Below are 15827 nucleotides of genomic sequence, written 5' to 3' on the forward strand. Positions count from 1 at the left end.
TTCTAATTCTACCCTCCGTTTTCTCATTTTCTGCTTTGAATTTGTAGTTTTCTCTCCTCTCTTTGATCTCTGTATCTACTATTATAGAAACATAAGATATTTTTGCTACCACAGACATAAAGGATAAATTCTGTTGAAACTGTAACCATTCCGAGCACCTTCTCTCAGACTGTCCTTCTGTTGAATATCGCAAATGGCAACAAAAAGGTCACATTAGCTACAATTGCCCATAGATGTTGTGCCATTATTGCAAGCTCTCGGGACATTTGATTACTACCTGTCCTACTCACCCACCACGTCTTGATCAACTCAAGTATCATTCTCATCCCAACTTCTCCAAGAATATGTCTGCTTCTGTTGTTGCTACTACTATTAAATCTACCAACTCTGATCCTTTCAACCCATCTCCTATCTCTCTATCTGATATTGCGTCTCTTCTTAAGCATCTTTTCTCCTTTTTTGGTAGTACTCCTGCTGCTTTTTCGACTCTTCCAGGTAATTCTAAATGGTATTTTGATTCCGGTTGCTTTCATCACATGTCTTCTTTATGTCATCTTTTCTTGTCTTTGACTCCCACTACAAATACACCTTCTGTCAATACTGCTAATGGTTCCCTCTTACACGTGACACACAAGGGTTCTATTCTCCAATCAACTCTTAATCTCCTTGATACTAATTATATTCCAAAATTGAACTTTAATCTTATTTCTATTGGTCAACTTGTTGATCTTGGTTTTGATATCAATTTTTCTATTTTTGGTTGTCGTGTATAGGATCGTCGAACGGGACAAATCATCGGGGATGGACGTAAGGTCGAAAGGTTGTTTGAACTCGAGAATCTTCATATTCCTCCTGTGTCAAATATCTGTGCTGCTTCTTCTCCATCTACCCTTCACTTGTGGCATTACCGTCTTGCCCACAGCTCCTTAGAAAAATTGCATCCTCTTGTGTCTCAGGGTATTTTGGGTCAGGTTAATAATGAGTATTTTGATTATATTTCTTGTCAAACTGCCAAACAACCTGCTTTCTCTTTTCACAATAATTCATCTCTTGCTTGCTTTTCTTTTGATCTTATCTATTCTAATGTTTGGGGCCCTACTTTCATCGCTTCTATGGGAGGGGTTCGATACTTTGTCGTTCTCATTGATGATTATTCACACTTTACTTAGGTTTATTTGATGACTAATCGGCATGAGCTACCTCAAATTTATATTAACTTTGCCACTATGATTAAAACTTAGTTTTTCAAGGTCATAAAAATTTTTCGACGCGATAATGCTATGGAATACCGTGACTCCAAGCTTTTAACCTTTCTTGCAGAACAGGGTACTTTGTCTGAGTTTTCTTGCCCTGGTACGTCTCAACAAAATGGACGAGCTGAACGCAAACACAGTCACATTCTTAACTCTGTTCGTGCAATACTTATTTCTTCTTCGTGTCTTGAGCGTACTTGGGGTGAAGCTATTCTTATTGCTGTTCATGTTATCAATAGACTTTCTTCTTCTGTTCTTGGTAACATTACTCCCTTTGAGCGTCATTATCATACATCTCCAAATTATAGTTCTCTTCAAGTTTTTGGTTATATCTGTTTTGTTCTTCTTCAGCCTCACGAACATAGTAAAATTGAACCTCGGGTTCGCATGTGTTGTTTCCTTACTTATAGCACTGAACACAAAGGTTATTGTTGTTGGGATCCTCTCTAAATGTATTCGTATATCTCGTCATATTGTATTTTGGGAGTACCACATGTTTTCTAGTTCTCCTCATTTGAGTCCATTCCTCCTACTCAATCACTAGTTTTTACTAACCCCAATGTTGATCTTTTTCCTAGTGATAATTTTACAGGTTCTATCTCAAATTAACCTCTACAGCTTCCTACTCTTCCGCGTTCTCCATCTCCTGATAATTTCAGACCGGACGATGATCCTGCTCCTGTTATCATGCCTCCTCCTTCTACTTGTTCTTCTAGGGTAAGAAATTCACCTCCTCATCTTTTTTATTATTATTATTTTTCTACTATTCTTTATCAACATGAGCCTAAGTCCTTTAGGCTGCATTTGTTTGATGTCCGTGTCTTGCCAAGACATAGACACAGTGAGACGTGTCTATTGTTTGGATTCTGAGACACAGAAATAAGAAGGACACGGTTACACACAAGCACACATAAGTTACATGTATTTCATGTCTCAGGAAAATGCCGAGACATGGATTTTGAGTGATGGACACGGACTAGTATCAATATTTTCAGACGATTTTGTCCTCTTTAATTTTTTGAAATTCTAAAAGGGTCCCCTATTTGTATCAAACCCTAAGCAGTGAAAATTTCTTGCGTAGCTCTTCTGCATCGTCGAAGGTGTACCACCGCCGCACATTGTCTATGTTTCTCACTGACTCTCCTCTCTGATTACTGCATGCTGTGCTCCGGTCGCGGTGAGCTTGTATTGCTACTCTGCCATCTTTGCCTCTCCATCTCGTAGCCGCGTTAACCTCAAACCCTAGCTGTGCTTCTGCTGCGCGTTGAGTCTTTCATCCTTCGCCGTTGCAACATCTGCCCTCTCGGTGTGCTTTGCCTCATTGTCTCTGGTATGTTTTCTTTTGTGAAGTTTCTTCTTTTAATTTTGATTATTGGTCAGATGGGTTATTGTTGATTAATTGCTAATCCAGAATTTGGGTATATAGACAATCAAATTGTATGTAAACCTGGGTATTTGAGTATTGTTCATTATTTATTTTGTTTTCATCTGAAATCTTCAATAGGCAATGGATAATCTCGGTGGTGGTTGTTTTAAATGCATTTTGAAGCTTGATAAGTTATTTTTCTAATTAAAGAGGAAAAATAATGGAAAAAGCCATGTGTCTAATTGAAAGAAACTTATTATAAGTTATACTTGATAAATTGTTCTCACCATCAAACATTTTCTAGCCAACTATGCAGCAAAATCTTTAAAAAGAAAAGAGTTGTAGAAGGAGTTGTTGCTACTGTAATAAATAAAATTTTGTTACTGAGCTGCTGAGCTTATTAGTGCTGATGGTTGATAAAACTAGTGATAAAAATGTTGCTCTAATTGCTGATTAATATGTTAATTAAATTGCTTATGAAATTATTAATAGGTGAGCTTTTTAATTATTATCTATTGAAGAATGCTAGAGGATAATTTATTTGTATTGTGTTTATAAAATTGCTTATCAAACTGCTTACCAAGTTGTTTGCTATCATGATTTGTATTATGAAAATGCTCTTGTTGACACGACTGTTGAGGTTGTCTCGATTCGTTGGCTTCTCGAAGATTTGGGTGCTCCTCAGTCGTCCCTGACTGATGTTTTTTTGTGACAACCGCAGTGCTATTCAGATTGTCTATAATGATGTTTTTCATGAACGCACCAAACACATTGAGATTGATTGTCACTTTTTTCGGCAACGTCTACTTATTGATGTTGTTCGTCTCATAGCTGTTGGAACTCTGGATCAAACTGCAAATATTTTCATGAAGGCTCATCAACCTACTCGTTTTCGAGCTTTGGTATCCAAACTCAAAATGATATCTTTAGCTCCCACTTGAGTTTGAGGGGGGGGGGGATGTTAGAGTATAATTAGGATCATTTAAGATCAGTTAGTATCATTTATATTTATATATCATATTTGTGTATTTATTGTAAAATTTTGTATTTTTATTACTTTGATTTTTCTAGCACTTGTATATACCCTTGTACATTGTACCTTTCAACATACCGAATAATATATAAAACACTTTCTTTAAATTACTCTCTTGTTTCTAACATAAATATTAAAAATTTTATGTGTATGTTATTATGTTAAATTTGTATTTAAATTGTGTTTGATTGATATATTTAGTTGAATTGTATAAGATTGTATTATAGTTGTGTTAATTTTTTTATAAAAAAAAATTCAAAACTTAATAATATCATGGATATCCATGATATCCATGAGTATCTCCCCGGCTGAGAAAAATAAATAGAAACTCGTAATAAAAATAGAATAGAGACCGAAGCATTTTACTAGACGGAGACTGAGGCGTCCCCTTCCCATGGAAAGTCATTGCCATCCTACGTGCAACAAAGCCAATCACCAAATATCAAACACTTTACCAACCAACATCTCCATAACAACTGTTTCTATTTCCTTTCTAAGTTATTCCACCATACTAGATCAACAACATTATTCCAATACAAATACCATCAGTTTAACAATCTTGATATCAATTTCTAAAAGCTCTATTTGACGAGCAAACTTTAGCTGTCAATCCTTGTGGCCAGTTATAAATTTTATCTAAGAATGACCAAAATGAACTTCATGTAGATGTATGTTCTAGCCTCCCATGTTTTGTTGTGATTTCCCCATATTTGGATTTCATTGTCTCAATCAACCCACGTAAAAAATTCCATAGCTCATCAATCTAGGAAGAAATAGCAACATCTCATCTCAACAAAATCATACAACAATAATTAACATACTCAGGAGTTTAATGGATAAAGAAGTTCACGTCATAATTTCGACATCTATAGAACTGTCATCTGCAATTCTCTAGGGTTCTTGCCTTCCTTATGGTTATAGGCAGCCTGCAGGGATACCACATAACCATTGACTTGCGGCAACTCACACTTTAGGTGGTGAAACTACTATTAGAATGAGCTTTATTTTCAGTTTTTCACCCACATTCATGATAATAAGAACTCTATTTTCAAATACGGGAGGAGGGAGAGTTTGGATTTGTGGCAAATCATGGAAGGAAGAAGACCATTATACGAGTTTAGAGTTGGCGTTTGATCAAATTTAGTGCTTGTTTGGGCGCCATTATTTTGATAAAAAAATATTTTTTTTAATTTTTTTAGTGTGTTTGGCAAATTTCTAGTAGTAAAAGTAAAAGCACTAGAAAAATAAAAAAAAGATCTTTTTTGAGAAGTTGTAATTTACATCTTTTTTTAAAAGATTTTTTTCTTTAAAAAAAAAAAGATGTTTTTCATCTAATAAATTAACAAAAAAGTACTTTTATATCTTTGTACCCAAACATAATTGATAAATAAAAAGATCTTTTTGCATGAGATACCCAAACATAAAATTACTTTTACTTTTTCATAAGATCTTTTAAAAAAAGATAACTCAAGAAAAGATCTTTTCTTAGAAACTCACCCAAACAAACTCTTAGTCCTAAATATGGGAGACTAAATTGATTGTATCCTTTTACTCCATCTCAACACGTCTCTTGTTATGCTAGAGTAAAAGTTAACGGTCCACATAAAGTTTTCATTACTTGGTGACTGACAGAGAGACCAAATTGATTTACGATTTAAAATTGAAAAACCATTTTTAGTTTAAAAAGAGTTCATTTTGATTATCAGATTAATGCATTCTCATATTATACTAGTGTAAAAGTTAACAGTCCACATAAGATTTTCGTTACTTGGTGATTGACAGAGAGACTAAATTGATTTCCGATTTAAAAGTGGAAGGCTATTTTGATTAGTTTATAAACCGAAAAACCATTTTGACTCTGATTAAAACTGAAAGATCTTTAACTGTTATCTCCAAAAAAATGTTGAAACAAGAGAACACTTAGAGATAAATCAATCCATGAGATACTTTCTACGCAATTTCTCTTATTATTCTTTTTTGGTGTTATTTCTCTTATTATTCTAAGACCGCATAAAACTCTTCTGATTTGTCGTCCAGAAAAATAAAATAATAGAATTTCAGTGCCATGGCAAGAGAACATTTTCATCCACACCGTGCTATTTACAGTTGTCACGGTAATGAAAGAAGGATGGGACACAGAATCTACCTAATAAAAGACTGGTAAAATATGTACCCCGCCAGAAAAAAGGGCTAAAAACAGATTATTCTATGATGAGGATGATGATGATGATGATAGCATCTTTTCTGACATTCTTCTTCTAATCTCCATGATGGCCTGGTATCTTCTTCTGGAAAAATCTAATTACCTCGTGATACTTCTGTTCAATCATTTCTAGCTCTGTTCTGAATTCATCCTCGCGTTCAAGCAGGGAGGAAGGATGAGTAGAGAAGCTCGTCGTATCATCACTTCCCAATTCTGAAAACTTGATCCTGTAATCAGGAGATCCCCCAATTTCAGTTACAAATGAGGATTGACTCCCTCCATTCGGTATAGTTATGTTTAAGTCTGCTAGTCCTGATTCAGCAGAAGACATAAATGAAGCCACAGAAAGCTTATTATCGTTGAGTTCTGATGTTGCTGAAGCATACGACACCTCAGAACACAAATCATCTGTCTTAGTTGCTCTTTGCATACCAATGCTCTCTTGAGATACAACCTCATCAAAATCCATATTATCATGGTTCTCTTCTGCAGCTGATCTTCCAGCTGAGGTTAAGGCACCTAACTCTTGAGGCACAATTTGGCTGGAAAGTTTTGGGATTTCTTGGTATTTGGCCGACTCCAAGGCTCTACGTTGGGTCACATGATATTTACCATTTGGAGAAACCAAATGGTCAATTGAAACACAAGGTTTCCAGTCAGGAACCAACTTCAGCAGTAACAAATCTATTAACTCAGCTATGAAGAGGACATTCTGTTCAGCAAGCTCAAGTTGCTCAACCATTTCACTTGAAACGGAGACAGCAGTATCAGTGTCAAGGTAGAATATAAAATGGATATTTCTTGCCCTTCCTGCAGTTAAATACCAAAGTATACAATTTTTCACCAATAAATTCAAGAGTTTTATTTGAACGGTTGACTGAGTTATAAGTTATACTTACCACTCTGATCAGCTATCCGGAGAACTAATGATACAGAATTGTCATCATTTTCCTGGCCTTTGAGAAAGAATATGTCACCTCCCTTTGGCATTCTTATCTCAACAGATGGAGAATGAGATGATGATGCGTCATCTGTAGAGTTATCAAATACGGTGATCACAGGTAGTTCACTCATGCCACCAAGATCCATAGAAATATTTCCATGACGTGCACTAGTAGGACCTTCTGACATCAAGCATCGGCCTTCAAAGGCTCCAAATTTGGGAAGAACAATATCTGGTAATGGAAAAGGATGAATCCTTGTCGAACCATTCAAGTCAAGAATGGAATGCATCAGAAGCTCCCTTGCAGACAATCTTTCAGATGCTGGGACAAGACATTTTTCAATGAAGGATTTTACCTCTGGATCTTTGACTTTAGAAAGTGCAACAGGTTTTATACCCTGAAAAATGAAATGTCTATAATGTCTGAATAATCCCAGGAATAAGCTGTTTTGGAGAAGATTACAAGTGATGTAGAACTCACAGATGAAACCTTCTTGTATATCTGAGCTGAGTTTCTGCATTCACTATAAGGATATTCAGAAGTCACCAACTCAAGCATGCACATACCAAATGAATATATATCCGCTAATTCATTGTAATTTTCATCATACAACTCTGGTGCCATAAACTCCGGGGTTCCTACCAAGATTTGATATGTGTAAACACAACTATTATAAAGTCACTAAGTATTAGCACAAAGAATTAAGAAATAAGTGTCTACCAGCATTCTTATAGCTAATGAGATGAGAGAAATCCTCAAAATTTTGGTTAATGTTTCAACCATACACAATCAATAGGAGCATCATAAAATTTGTCAAAATAGAAGAATGTACCAATAACACTCTTGGCATTGGTTCGCTCCAAGAAAGTTGCCAGCCCCAAATCTCCAATTTTAACTTCTCCCTGATGACCATTGATAAATATATTATCACACTTCAGGTCCCTATGTATGATTGGTGGGTTGTGACTGTGGAGGTAGCTTAAGCCTGTTAATATCTGTTTTGCCCATCCCTTAATAGCCTTTATGTCAACCTTCTTGTGTTTTTTCCGATACCTAAATCATACATCACATCCACTAACAAAAAGGCTGAGCTCACGAAAAAAGACAGAGAGATAAAAATGCATATTAAAAGGATAGTGAAACATACTGTTTGAGGCTGCCCGATGTAAACAACTCGGTAATCATGTTAACAGTTTTGTGCTTCTCATCAATCCATGAATTGTAGAATCTTACTATGTTATCGTGTTCCAGTGATCTCAGGAGATGCACTTCTGAGTACAACCTCTCTAAGTCACCTGGTGACTGTAGCACATCATCAATTTGAACCTGGCTCCATGCAACTTCAATTCCATTGACTTCGTCAAAAGCCTTGTAACTGATCAATCGCATATTAAGGAAAACATAACCACAAATGCATTGCACTGTGGTCTAAATTAGCTTGGTAGTTTAGTTGCATTATTTTTTGGCATAGAAAAAACAGTCAAAGGAAAGGTAAAAGAACCAGCTAACAAATTAATACTGCCACGGAATCCAAAATAAATAAATAAAAGAAAACATATGTTAAGGAAGCAAAAAACAATGGATACACAGTTTTGAAAGCTCCTTTGCCGATGACTTCTTTATACTGTTACGAATGCAAAAAGGATAATTAGCTTGATGCACGGATGATATGCTTCTTTATTTGTCTTCGAAAAAGTAAAAAGTGAAAATAAAAAGAATAAAAACACTGAATCAGAACTGCATTACCCTAATATAGCGACAGGTAGGGTCAACTTCAAGAACATCAGGATCGGGAGGTTCCGGATGCCCTGCACCATCTTCTGAGCTTTCTGTACCCGTTAAACTCATCGATACCTCGCTAAAATCCTTATTCTGCATAACAAGGGAAGCGGAAAATTACAATTTGAAACAGACTTTTCATATCAAAATTAACACAGCAAGCAATCGATAATTGGTCCATGACCATCAAAACACGAACAAACAGCACGTTACACAATCGAACTTAATTACTTACTAAGTACCAAAACAAATTCAGAACTCAACGGAAGGCATACGAGGAATTTAAGCAACAATGCACTAAGCACGAGTGAAGGGAACGAGAATAAACGAAAATGGAGCTTAATGACACATGTTTTTGTTTTAGCTGTTGTGAGAGTGAGGACGAATGCGAAAGAAAGGGAAACCCTAACCGGAATTGGGAATTGGAAAGTCCAAACGGCCAAACCCTTGCTATGTTCTCCAATCTCACGAAAGCTCGCAATGACTGGAAATGCCTATTTGGCTTGGTGTTTTATACTTATCTAATCTGTATCCAATAGTAGTTTAATCTTGTCTTCATTCTCAATAGATAAATTGTTCTGTCCCATCAACTGATTTTATTCTGCTGTGGCCGTCATCACTCATCACTCATCACTCATCACTCATCAAATTCAGCAGTCATTAGTTACATATCCCTCTGCGCCGCTGATCTTCTCCTCGCTTTCTGCTTCTTTCTTTTGGGCTCAGCGATACAATACTCTTATGGGCTTTCTCAAATTAATAGATTCCCAGCCCACTAAATAAATGGTAAACAAAGTCCGAACGTAACGACGACGTTTTTAAAGGGTCTTTCTTCACCTTCTTCTTTCAGTTTTTCAGAACACAATCAACGTGAAGCTTGCAGCGAGCATCAATGGAGTTCCTTGACGACGACGACACGAGGCCTAGGTTCCTATTCCAATCTGGATCACAGCCACCGCCTTCATCCGCTGACGACCAATCCTACAACAAACCAACCAAGACACTACTCATTGTCACCGTCTCTGCCTCCGCCATCCTCCTCTTCCTCTCTATCTTCTACATCCAAGCTGAGCCATTCAAGTCCCTCCTCCTCTGGCTCGCCCTCTCCCTCCTCGTTGGACCTTTCGCCCCTCCTTCCCTCACCGCCGGAGATATCCGTGTAGGCCGGGGCTCCATCCTCGAATTCCCCGACCAACAAACCCTCGCCGAAGACGATGACAACAAGAAGAAATATCAGCGCCGATCCAAATCCCGCAGATCCGACGAAGTCCAATCTGTTGTCGCTCCGGTCGTAAAATCGCCGGAGCGGGAGGCTGAGAAGATCCGAGCCAACGAAAACGGAAACGGAAATGGCGTTGTGTCGGAGAAGGAGTGGAGTGAAGAGGATGTGGAGATTCTGAAGAAGCAGATGACGAAGCATCCCGTCGGGAAGCCAGGGCGGTGGGAGGCGATAGCGGCGGCGTTTGGCGGGAGACACGGAGCGGAGAGCGTGATAAAGAAGTCGAAGGAGTTGGCGGAGAAGAAGGTGGACGATTCGGAGTCGTACGCGCAGTTCCTGAAGAAGAGGAAGCCGGTGGACAAGAGAGTGGTGGAAGAGGCGGGGGAGGAGGAGGAGAAGAACGGTGGTTCTGGTGCCGTTGGTGACGGGACGTGGAGTTCAGGCGAGGACATTGCGCTGCTGAATGCTCTGAAAGCGTTCCCGAAGGAGGCTGCGATGAGATGGGATAAGGTGGCTGCTGCGGTTCCCGGGAAGTCAAAGGCCGCTTGCATGAAAAGAGTTACTGAATTGAAGAAAGGGTTTCGGAATGCAAAAGCTGCTTCTGCCGATAAGGTAGAATAGAATGATTAGATTTTTGTTATGCGGGACTTTGAAATTCTGTTGTTGGAGGGGTAAATGAATTGCTTGTAATTTCTATGCAGCTTTTATCTCATCTATCAAAGTTTTATTCATAATCTGATGTAAACTTAGTTCACTGCATTGAACGTTCCCATTTTTGTAATGGTGAGAAATTGAGAATATACGTTAGGGCATTGATAGTCTCTTGGATATCAAGCTTGCTTGTTATGGATACTTGTATTTCAGCATCATATCCTCTTATCTCTAATTATCTATCAATTTGGTTTGTGTGAATAAATGTAATCAGTCTTTCATGTGCATTTGGATCCAGATGCATTTATTTCAGGACATTTACTGTCAAAATGGACGTATTTACTCATTCGGTTCCTTACCGTGGATTCCTAGAAAGAATTTTCTCTGTGTCAAACGAACTAGTTGAATCTGCTAAAATGGGATTCAAAAACGTACTCTGTTCCAAAGAGCCAGGAATGCTTTAGTCACACTTCCGTTGCTATGGTTGCTGAATTCAGCAGTTAATTGGTCATTGCAATACTTCAATTTGTCAACTGTGTGCTGCAACAAAAACTGAATGCTGGGATAGTGGGATGTATGGTGGTGCTTCAATTTGCCAACTGTTTCTTTCATAAGTTGGAATTTAGACCCTGCATTTGTGCTGCAAACTATATGAAAATTTCATACACTTAATAACAAAATAAATTTGCAGTGAACATCGGATATTAATCTAAGAGTTCTCTTCACAGTTACACAATCATGCATATTTCTTCCTAATGCAGAACATGAAGTTGATCGGATTACATGGAACAGGCTTGCCCACTCAGACAGCTATTCAGTTTATATACATACATCAAGAACGACAGAGTAACATATAAGCAAACTATAACAACTCTATGGGCTCTCAATACATCACATTGCATTACATGGTTTGACTCATCTAATAAACACGATGAGCCAAGAAAGCCAGAAAAGTCACTCAAATCATCCATGATCCACATCATCCCCTCAATAAGTTGCAGGTACCCAGGTTGAAGCAGATGTCAAAGGCCTTGACTTCCAACACAGAGCCAACCTAGAGTCCTGCCCAATAGCCTCCACCAAACAAGCTCACCAAGAACTTAGCCTGTGAAACATTACAGCTACTCATAGCAACACGCTTGAACCTCTTCAAGGAGTAAAACCCTTCTTCCCACACCATTCTTTCTTCTCTCTCACATGGAAACTGCTTCACACTGTCCAAAATCCTTTGCCCCATAACTTCTTTCTCTATCATGGTTAGCTCCATCTTCTGCCTACCCAACAAACTACTAGCAAGTGAATCACTAAGTGCAGTGTAGTGGTGCAAAGCCTCACAGAAGAACTCCACAAACGACATGGATTTTAGCCTAGCAAAGTTGAAAAGTTCTTCCTCCACCAAAACAACAAGCCTTGGTGATAACTTGCTTACACCATCAAGGAATGTTTTGATCAATGGGAAGCTTCTGTTCGGCATCCATTGGTGTATCATACAGTTGACTATAACTGTATGACCAAGTTCAACTCTTTGAAGATCTTCCTCCCCAACCATCACTATCTGATCGAAAGCGAAAGGAAAATCGATAGAATCTGCAAACTCTTTTAGCCTTCTTCCTGTTTGCTGGACATATGCTACACTCTGCTGATCTGCAACAACAGCTGTTACTCTAAGACAAGTGTTCTTCCTCATTGCAAGGTCCATCATCAATGGTGGCCACTGGATCCCCTCCATGATGTCAAAATCAATGACATGAACATCCTCAGAACCTTCTGTGGCTTCAAAGATGGCTTGATTAGCAGTGAAGTGAGCGAATTTTACATAGGGAGAGAGTTCCTGGAGTATCTGAAACACACCGAAGGCATTGTTGTGTGTTGAAACAGGATCAGACTGCACTTGAGGAGCATTTATACTCTTATAATACAGACCCCGAGCAAAGAATAGAGCCAACCTGTTCAATAAAGAATCACCATTTTCCAAAAAAGATGATGATGATGCATTATTGTTAATTCTCTCTATTATGTCCAGAGCAAGAACAAAGTTCTGTGCTTCAACAGCTTCAGCTCCTAATAGCAATAGATCTCCCAAACTAGTTTCTCCCATTAGCTCTGCTTGAATTCCCATCAAATATGCATCTCCTTCTTCATTTGAGACATGCATCTCCTCTTCTTGGGCTATAGGGATGTTTTCTTGGCACAGTTCAGACTCAATAGCCATTGTAACATTATGGCCAATGAAATCAAAGTCTGGCTGCTGTGAGTTTTCTGGATGGAGGAATCCATTCAGGGCCTCTTGCTCAAGCATTTCATCAAACACATCATCATAGATGATGTTTGGAGAAGATAATAAGTGATCATCTGATTGGCTTGGAAATGCATCTTGTAAGATATATTCATGGAGTAATTGGTTCATGGGGGGAGGGCTGAATGAGTAATCAAATTGCTCACAAGCCATCACATTCATGGCAGGTAATGAAATATATGGCTCACACATTTTAATTGTTTCTAAGTTCTTCTAATTAATAAGGAGGAAACCGATTCCCCTGCTACTATATATAGTGACCCAACCTTGAATTTGAATTGTTAAATAAGGTAATTTGTTCCAAATTATAAGAATTTAGTGTATGTAATTTAATTTCAAAAACCCTATGATGCACCGGACACGAGACACGACAGGTACACGAACACTAATTTTAATTTCTTACAAAATATAGGGACATAACATATATATAACATATAAAGTATTTTTTAGATAAATTATAATGATATTTTGATATTTATTAATATTAAAATATAAATTAATTTTTTAACTATTTTAAATATTTTTTAATTATATAAAATATTTAAAATATTTTTTATTTTAATAAATAATAATATACATTATATCTAAACTCATTTCAAGAATAAATGTTAAGAATAAAGTTAGATATACCGATATGTGATGGTATTTAAGTATATCCAAACGTATCCAAAATTTTTTTTTATTTTTTATTAAGACAATTGAACACAGAAGACACGCTTGTCGGACGAGTGTCATATCCAAAATACGTCCGATACGTGCACACGAAAACTCAACGAAGTGTTTGTGTTTTATAGCAAAAAATTAAAATACTATATGTACAAAAAAATCAATCACCAAATAAGTCACTCGTATAAAATATATATCAAAATATAAAATACATATTAAAAATAAGTTAAATAATATATATACATATATAAAAATTAATTTGATAGTTAATTTTTTATATGCATATAAAATTTTTATTTAAAAAAATTGTTTTGTAGAAGAAGAGCTATGTAAGCTCTTGTAAAATCTCTCTTATTTTTGGGCAATATAACGATTCTAAAACAATATTATATTTCAGCACAAGATAAAAAAGATCAAAATAATGAGACAATAAATATAGCACGACTCTTAAATCTTTTTTTTAAAGTGCAATAATTTACTAAAAAATATAACACAATAACATTATATAATAGATATCCTTTGATTTAAAAATTAGATCAAGATTAGGACAATTTCGAAGTTACTTTATCCTCCATATATTCATTCCTTTATCTAAATTGCCTTACTATGGACCGTTTAACTACCAGAATGCAACCACGGATAGGATCAATTATCAAAGCAAGCAGGATTGCACTAAAAAAATCATTAGAGCAGTTAAATGATGAGGGTTTGGTACCTTGAAGTTGCGTATTCAATTTTGGTTGATTTAAAAAATAAACCCAAAACTGATCTGAGTACACCAGAAATTCTTTGTTCCCCTTCCAATAATATTCCTGTTTCAATCCTCCCATGCATGCACCCTACCTAATTGACAACTGTCATACTGCGAAATATTTGCTCTTAGCCTTTTACTAATTTATAGTTAGATGAGTGATAAGGAGCCAACAAATTTTGTGATTTATAACTATCAATTAGTTATTATCAGTGTTTTTAATGGTGTGAGATTTTATCCAATAGTGTGAGATTACTCACTTTTCTTTTACTGATTATACTGGCCAAATTTTAATAAAAGTGCTGGCCTCTATACTTTCTCTTATATATTAGTAGTGAAAACCATATTATACCAAACATTTTCGTATACCAACATGCAAAAACTATATTCTCAATTGAAAGCATACAATATGCATGGATATATGAAAGCACACATGCAACTAATTTTCCAGATCTTATCATACGTTCCAAGGAAAAATTGTATTCTAAGGATTGCCGGTGGAAAAATTTTGACCAATGCAGAGTTCAGATCAAATCAGCAAAGGTGTTAATCATAATCAAGTCAAGCATCTCCAAGTGAGAAGTCACTAAGTGAAGTGTTGCGAAGAACTGCTATTAGGAGGTAAATTACCTTACAATAATTAAGACAAACTTAGGATTCTTTTACTTAAATAGTTAGTGTTTTTGTATGATTGAACTCGTTTAGGTATAACTCGTCCAATTCAAGTTTACTTGATTCTTTCTTAGATGATTGAACTTAGCATTTTCATAGATGAAATATACTTCGAATCACTAAGAACATAAATTGCGGGTACCTAAAAAAGGCACTTTAATATTCAAATTAATATGAGTATTATTTTCTCTTTTATTATGAGTATAAAAACTTTTTTTTTTTGAGTTTTGAAGTTCGATTTGTAAGTGTGTGAAGAGAAAATTACCGTTGTGTTATCAATAGTTGGTTATTAAAATAAATGTAAATGATAACCGAGTTATAATGTTTATATTGTATTATTATTTGTCAGTTTTGACTGACTTTTTTCAAAAATAGTTTTAAATGCAATAATTTAATTTTTCTGAAAATAATACATGATGATTGTAGGACATGTGGAAGTATAGCTTTGGCTAGGGTGTGCTCAATAAAAATGATTGGAAGCAATGTTTTTTTCGTTGGTAAATATGGTAAATGACAATTTGAGCTGTGTTCAAGTGGGAAGGCAACAAAAGATTATGGAATTAGCAAGAGAGTTTAGAAGTGTTTAACAACTCTATTAGTGGACTCTTTTGAATTTAAAAAACTAGAAGATTAGTAGGGAAAAAAGAAAGAAGTTCCCCTCATACTCGGAGAATATTTTATCGGTACGGTGTCACTTGTCTAATGTCTCTCCCTTCCATTTTGTTTGCTGGGTCGATTACAGGATACTATGCTTACGTAGTACCAAAAAGTGGCCATAAATCTATCATATAAGTCAGAGTAGCAACTGGAGTAATCTTTTTAAATTAATCAGTTCCTTCATGTCCGTGTTTTAGATATAAATAATTAAGGATTAGGATTTAATTTGTAAAATGTTAGTGTAATTTTTTTACAAATATTTAGTTATATTATGTTTTATCACTAAGATTATTCAACTCAATTATTCATTGTCTTAAAATTTATATAAATACAAATA

At 36.1% G+C, this 15827-nt stretch overlaps 3 protein-coding genes across 4 annotated transcripts; 1 reads left to right on the forward strand and 2 right to left on the reverse strand.

The window, feature by feature from the left end:
• On the reverse strand, nucleotides 5600-9409 carry LOC107630971 (probable serine/threonine-protein kinase WNK7). The gene is given in 9 exon segments (XM_021119302.1): nucleotides 5600-5952; nucleotides 5954-6665; nucleotides 6755-7196; nucleotides 7280-7437; nucleotides 7632-7852; nucleotides 7947-8174; nucleotides 8386-8423; nucleotides 8546-8671; nucleotides 8814-9409. Coding segments are annotated over 8 exon segments (1995 nt in total). The 5' UTR covers nucleotides 8648-8671; nucleotides 8814-9409; the 3' UTR covers nucleotides 5600-5858.
• Nucleotides 9416-11333, forward strand: LOC107630974 (dnaJ homolog subfamily C member 2-like). 2 transcript variants are annotated; one of them, XM_021119303.1, is made up of 2 exons: nucleotides 9416-10409; nucleotides 11210-11333. In XM_021119303.1, the coding sequence occupies exons 1-2, from the start codon at nucleotides 9471-9473 to the stop codon at nucleotides 11303-11305; spliced, it is 1035 nt and encodes a 344-aa protein (XP_020974962.1). In that variant the 5' UTR covers nucleotides 9416-9470; the 3' UTR covers nucleotides 11306-11333. The 2 variants fall into 2 exon arrangements, with proteins under 2 accessions (XP_020974962.1, XP_016189756.2); XM_016334270.2 differs by lacking the exon at nucleotides 11210-11333 and adding an exon at nucleotides 10747-11011.
• Nucleotides 11137-13036, reverse strand: LOC107630972 (nodulation-signaling pathway 2 protein-like). Its single transcript, XM_016334269.2, has one exon. The coding sequence runs from the start codon at nucleotides 12934-12936 to the stop codon at nucleotides 11503-11505; it is 1434 nt and encodes a 477-aa protein (XP_016189755.1). The 5' UTR covers nucleotides 12937-13036; the 3' UTR covers nucleotides 11137-11502.

The sequence above is a fragment of the Arachis ipaensis genome, chromosome B03, assembly GCF_000816755.2.
Source record: "Arachis ipaensis cultivar K30076 chromosome B03, Araip1.1, whole genome shotgun sequence".
Taxonomy (NCBI): domain Eukaryota; kingdom Viridiplantae; phylum Streptophyta; class Magnoliopsida; order Fabales; family Fabaceae; genus Arachis; species Arachis ipaensis.

Bases quoted from the DNA above. Each gene is read 5' to 3' on its own strand.
- LOC107630972 (XM_016334269.2), bottom strand. From the start codon at position 12,936: ATGTGTGAGCCATATATTTCATTACCTGCCATGAATGTGATGGCTTGT.
- LOC107630974 (XM_016334270.2), top strand. From the start codon at position 9,471: ATGGAGTTCCTTGACGACGACGACACGAGGCCTAGGTTCCTATTCCAA. The intron at 10,410-10,746 runs GTAGAATAGAAT...ATTTGGATCCAG, and splicing joins AAGCTGCTTCTGCCGATAAG to ATGCATTTATTTCAGGACAT.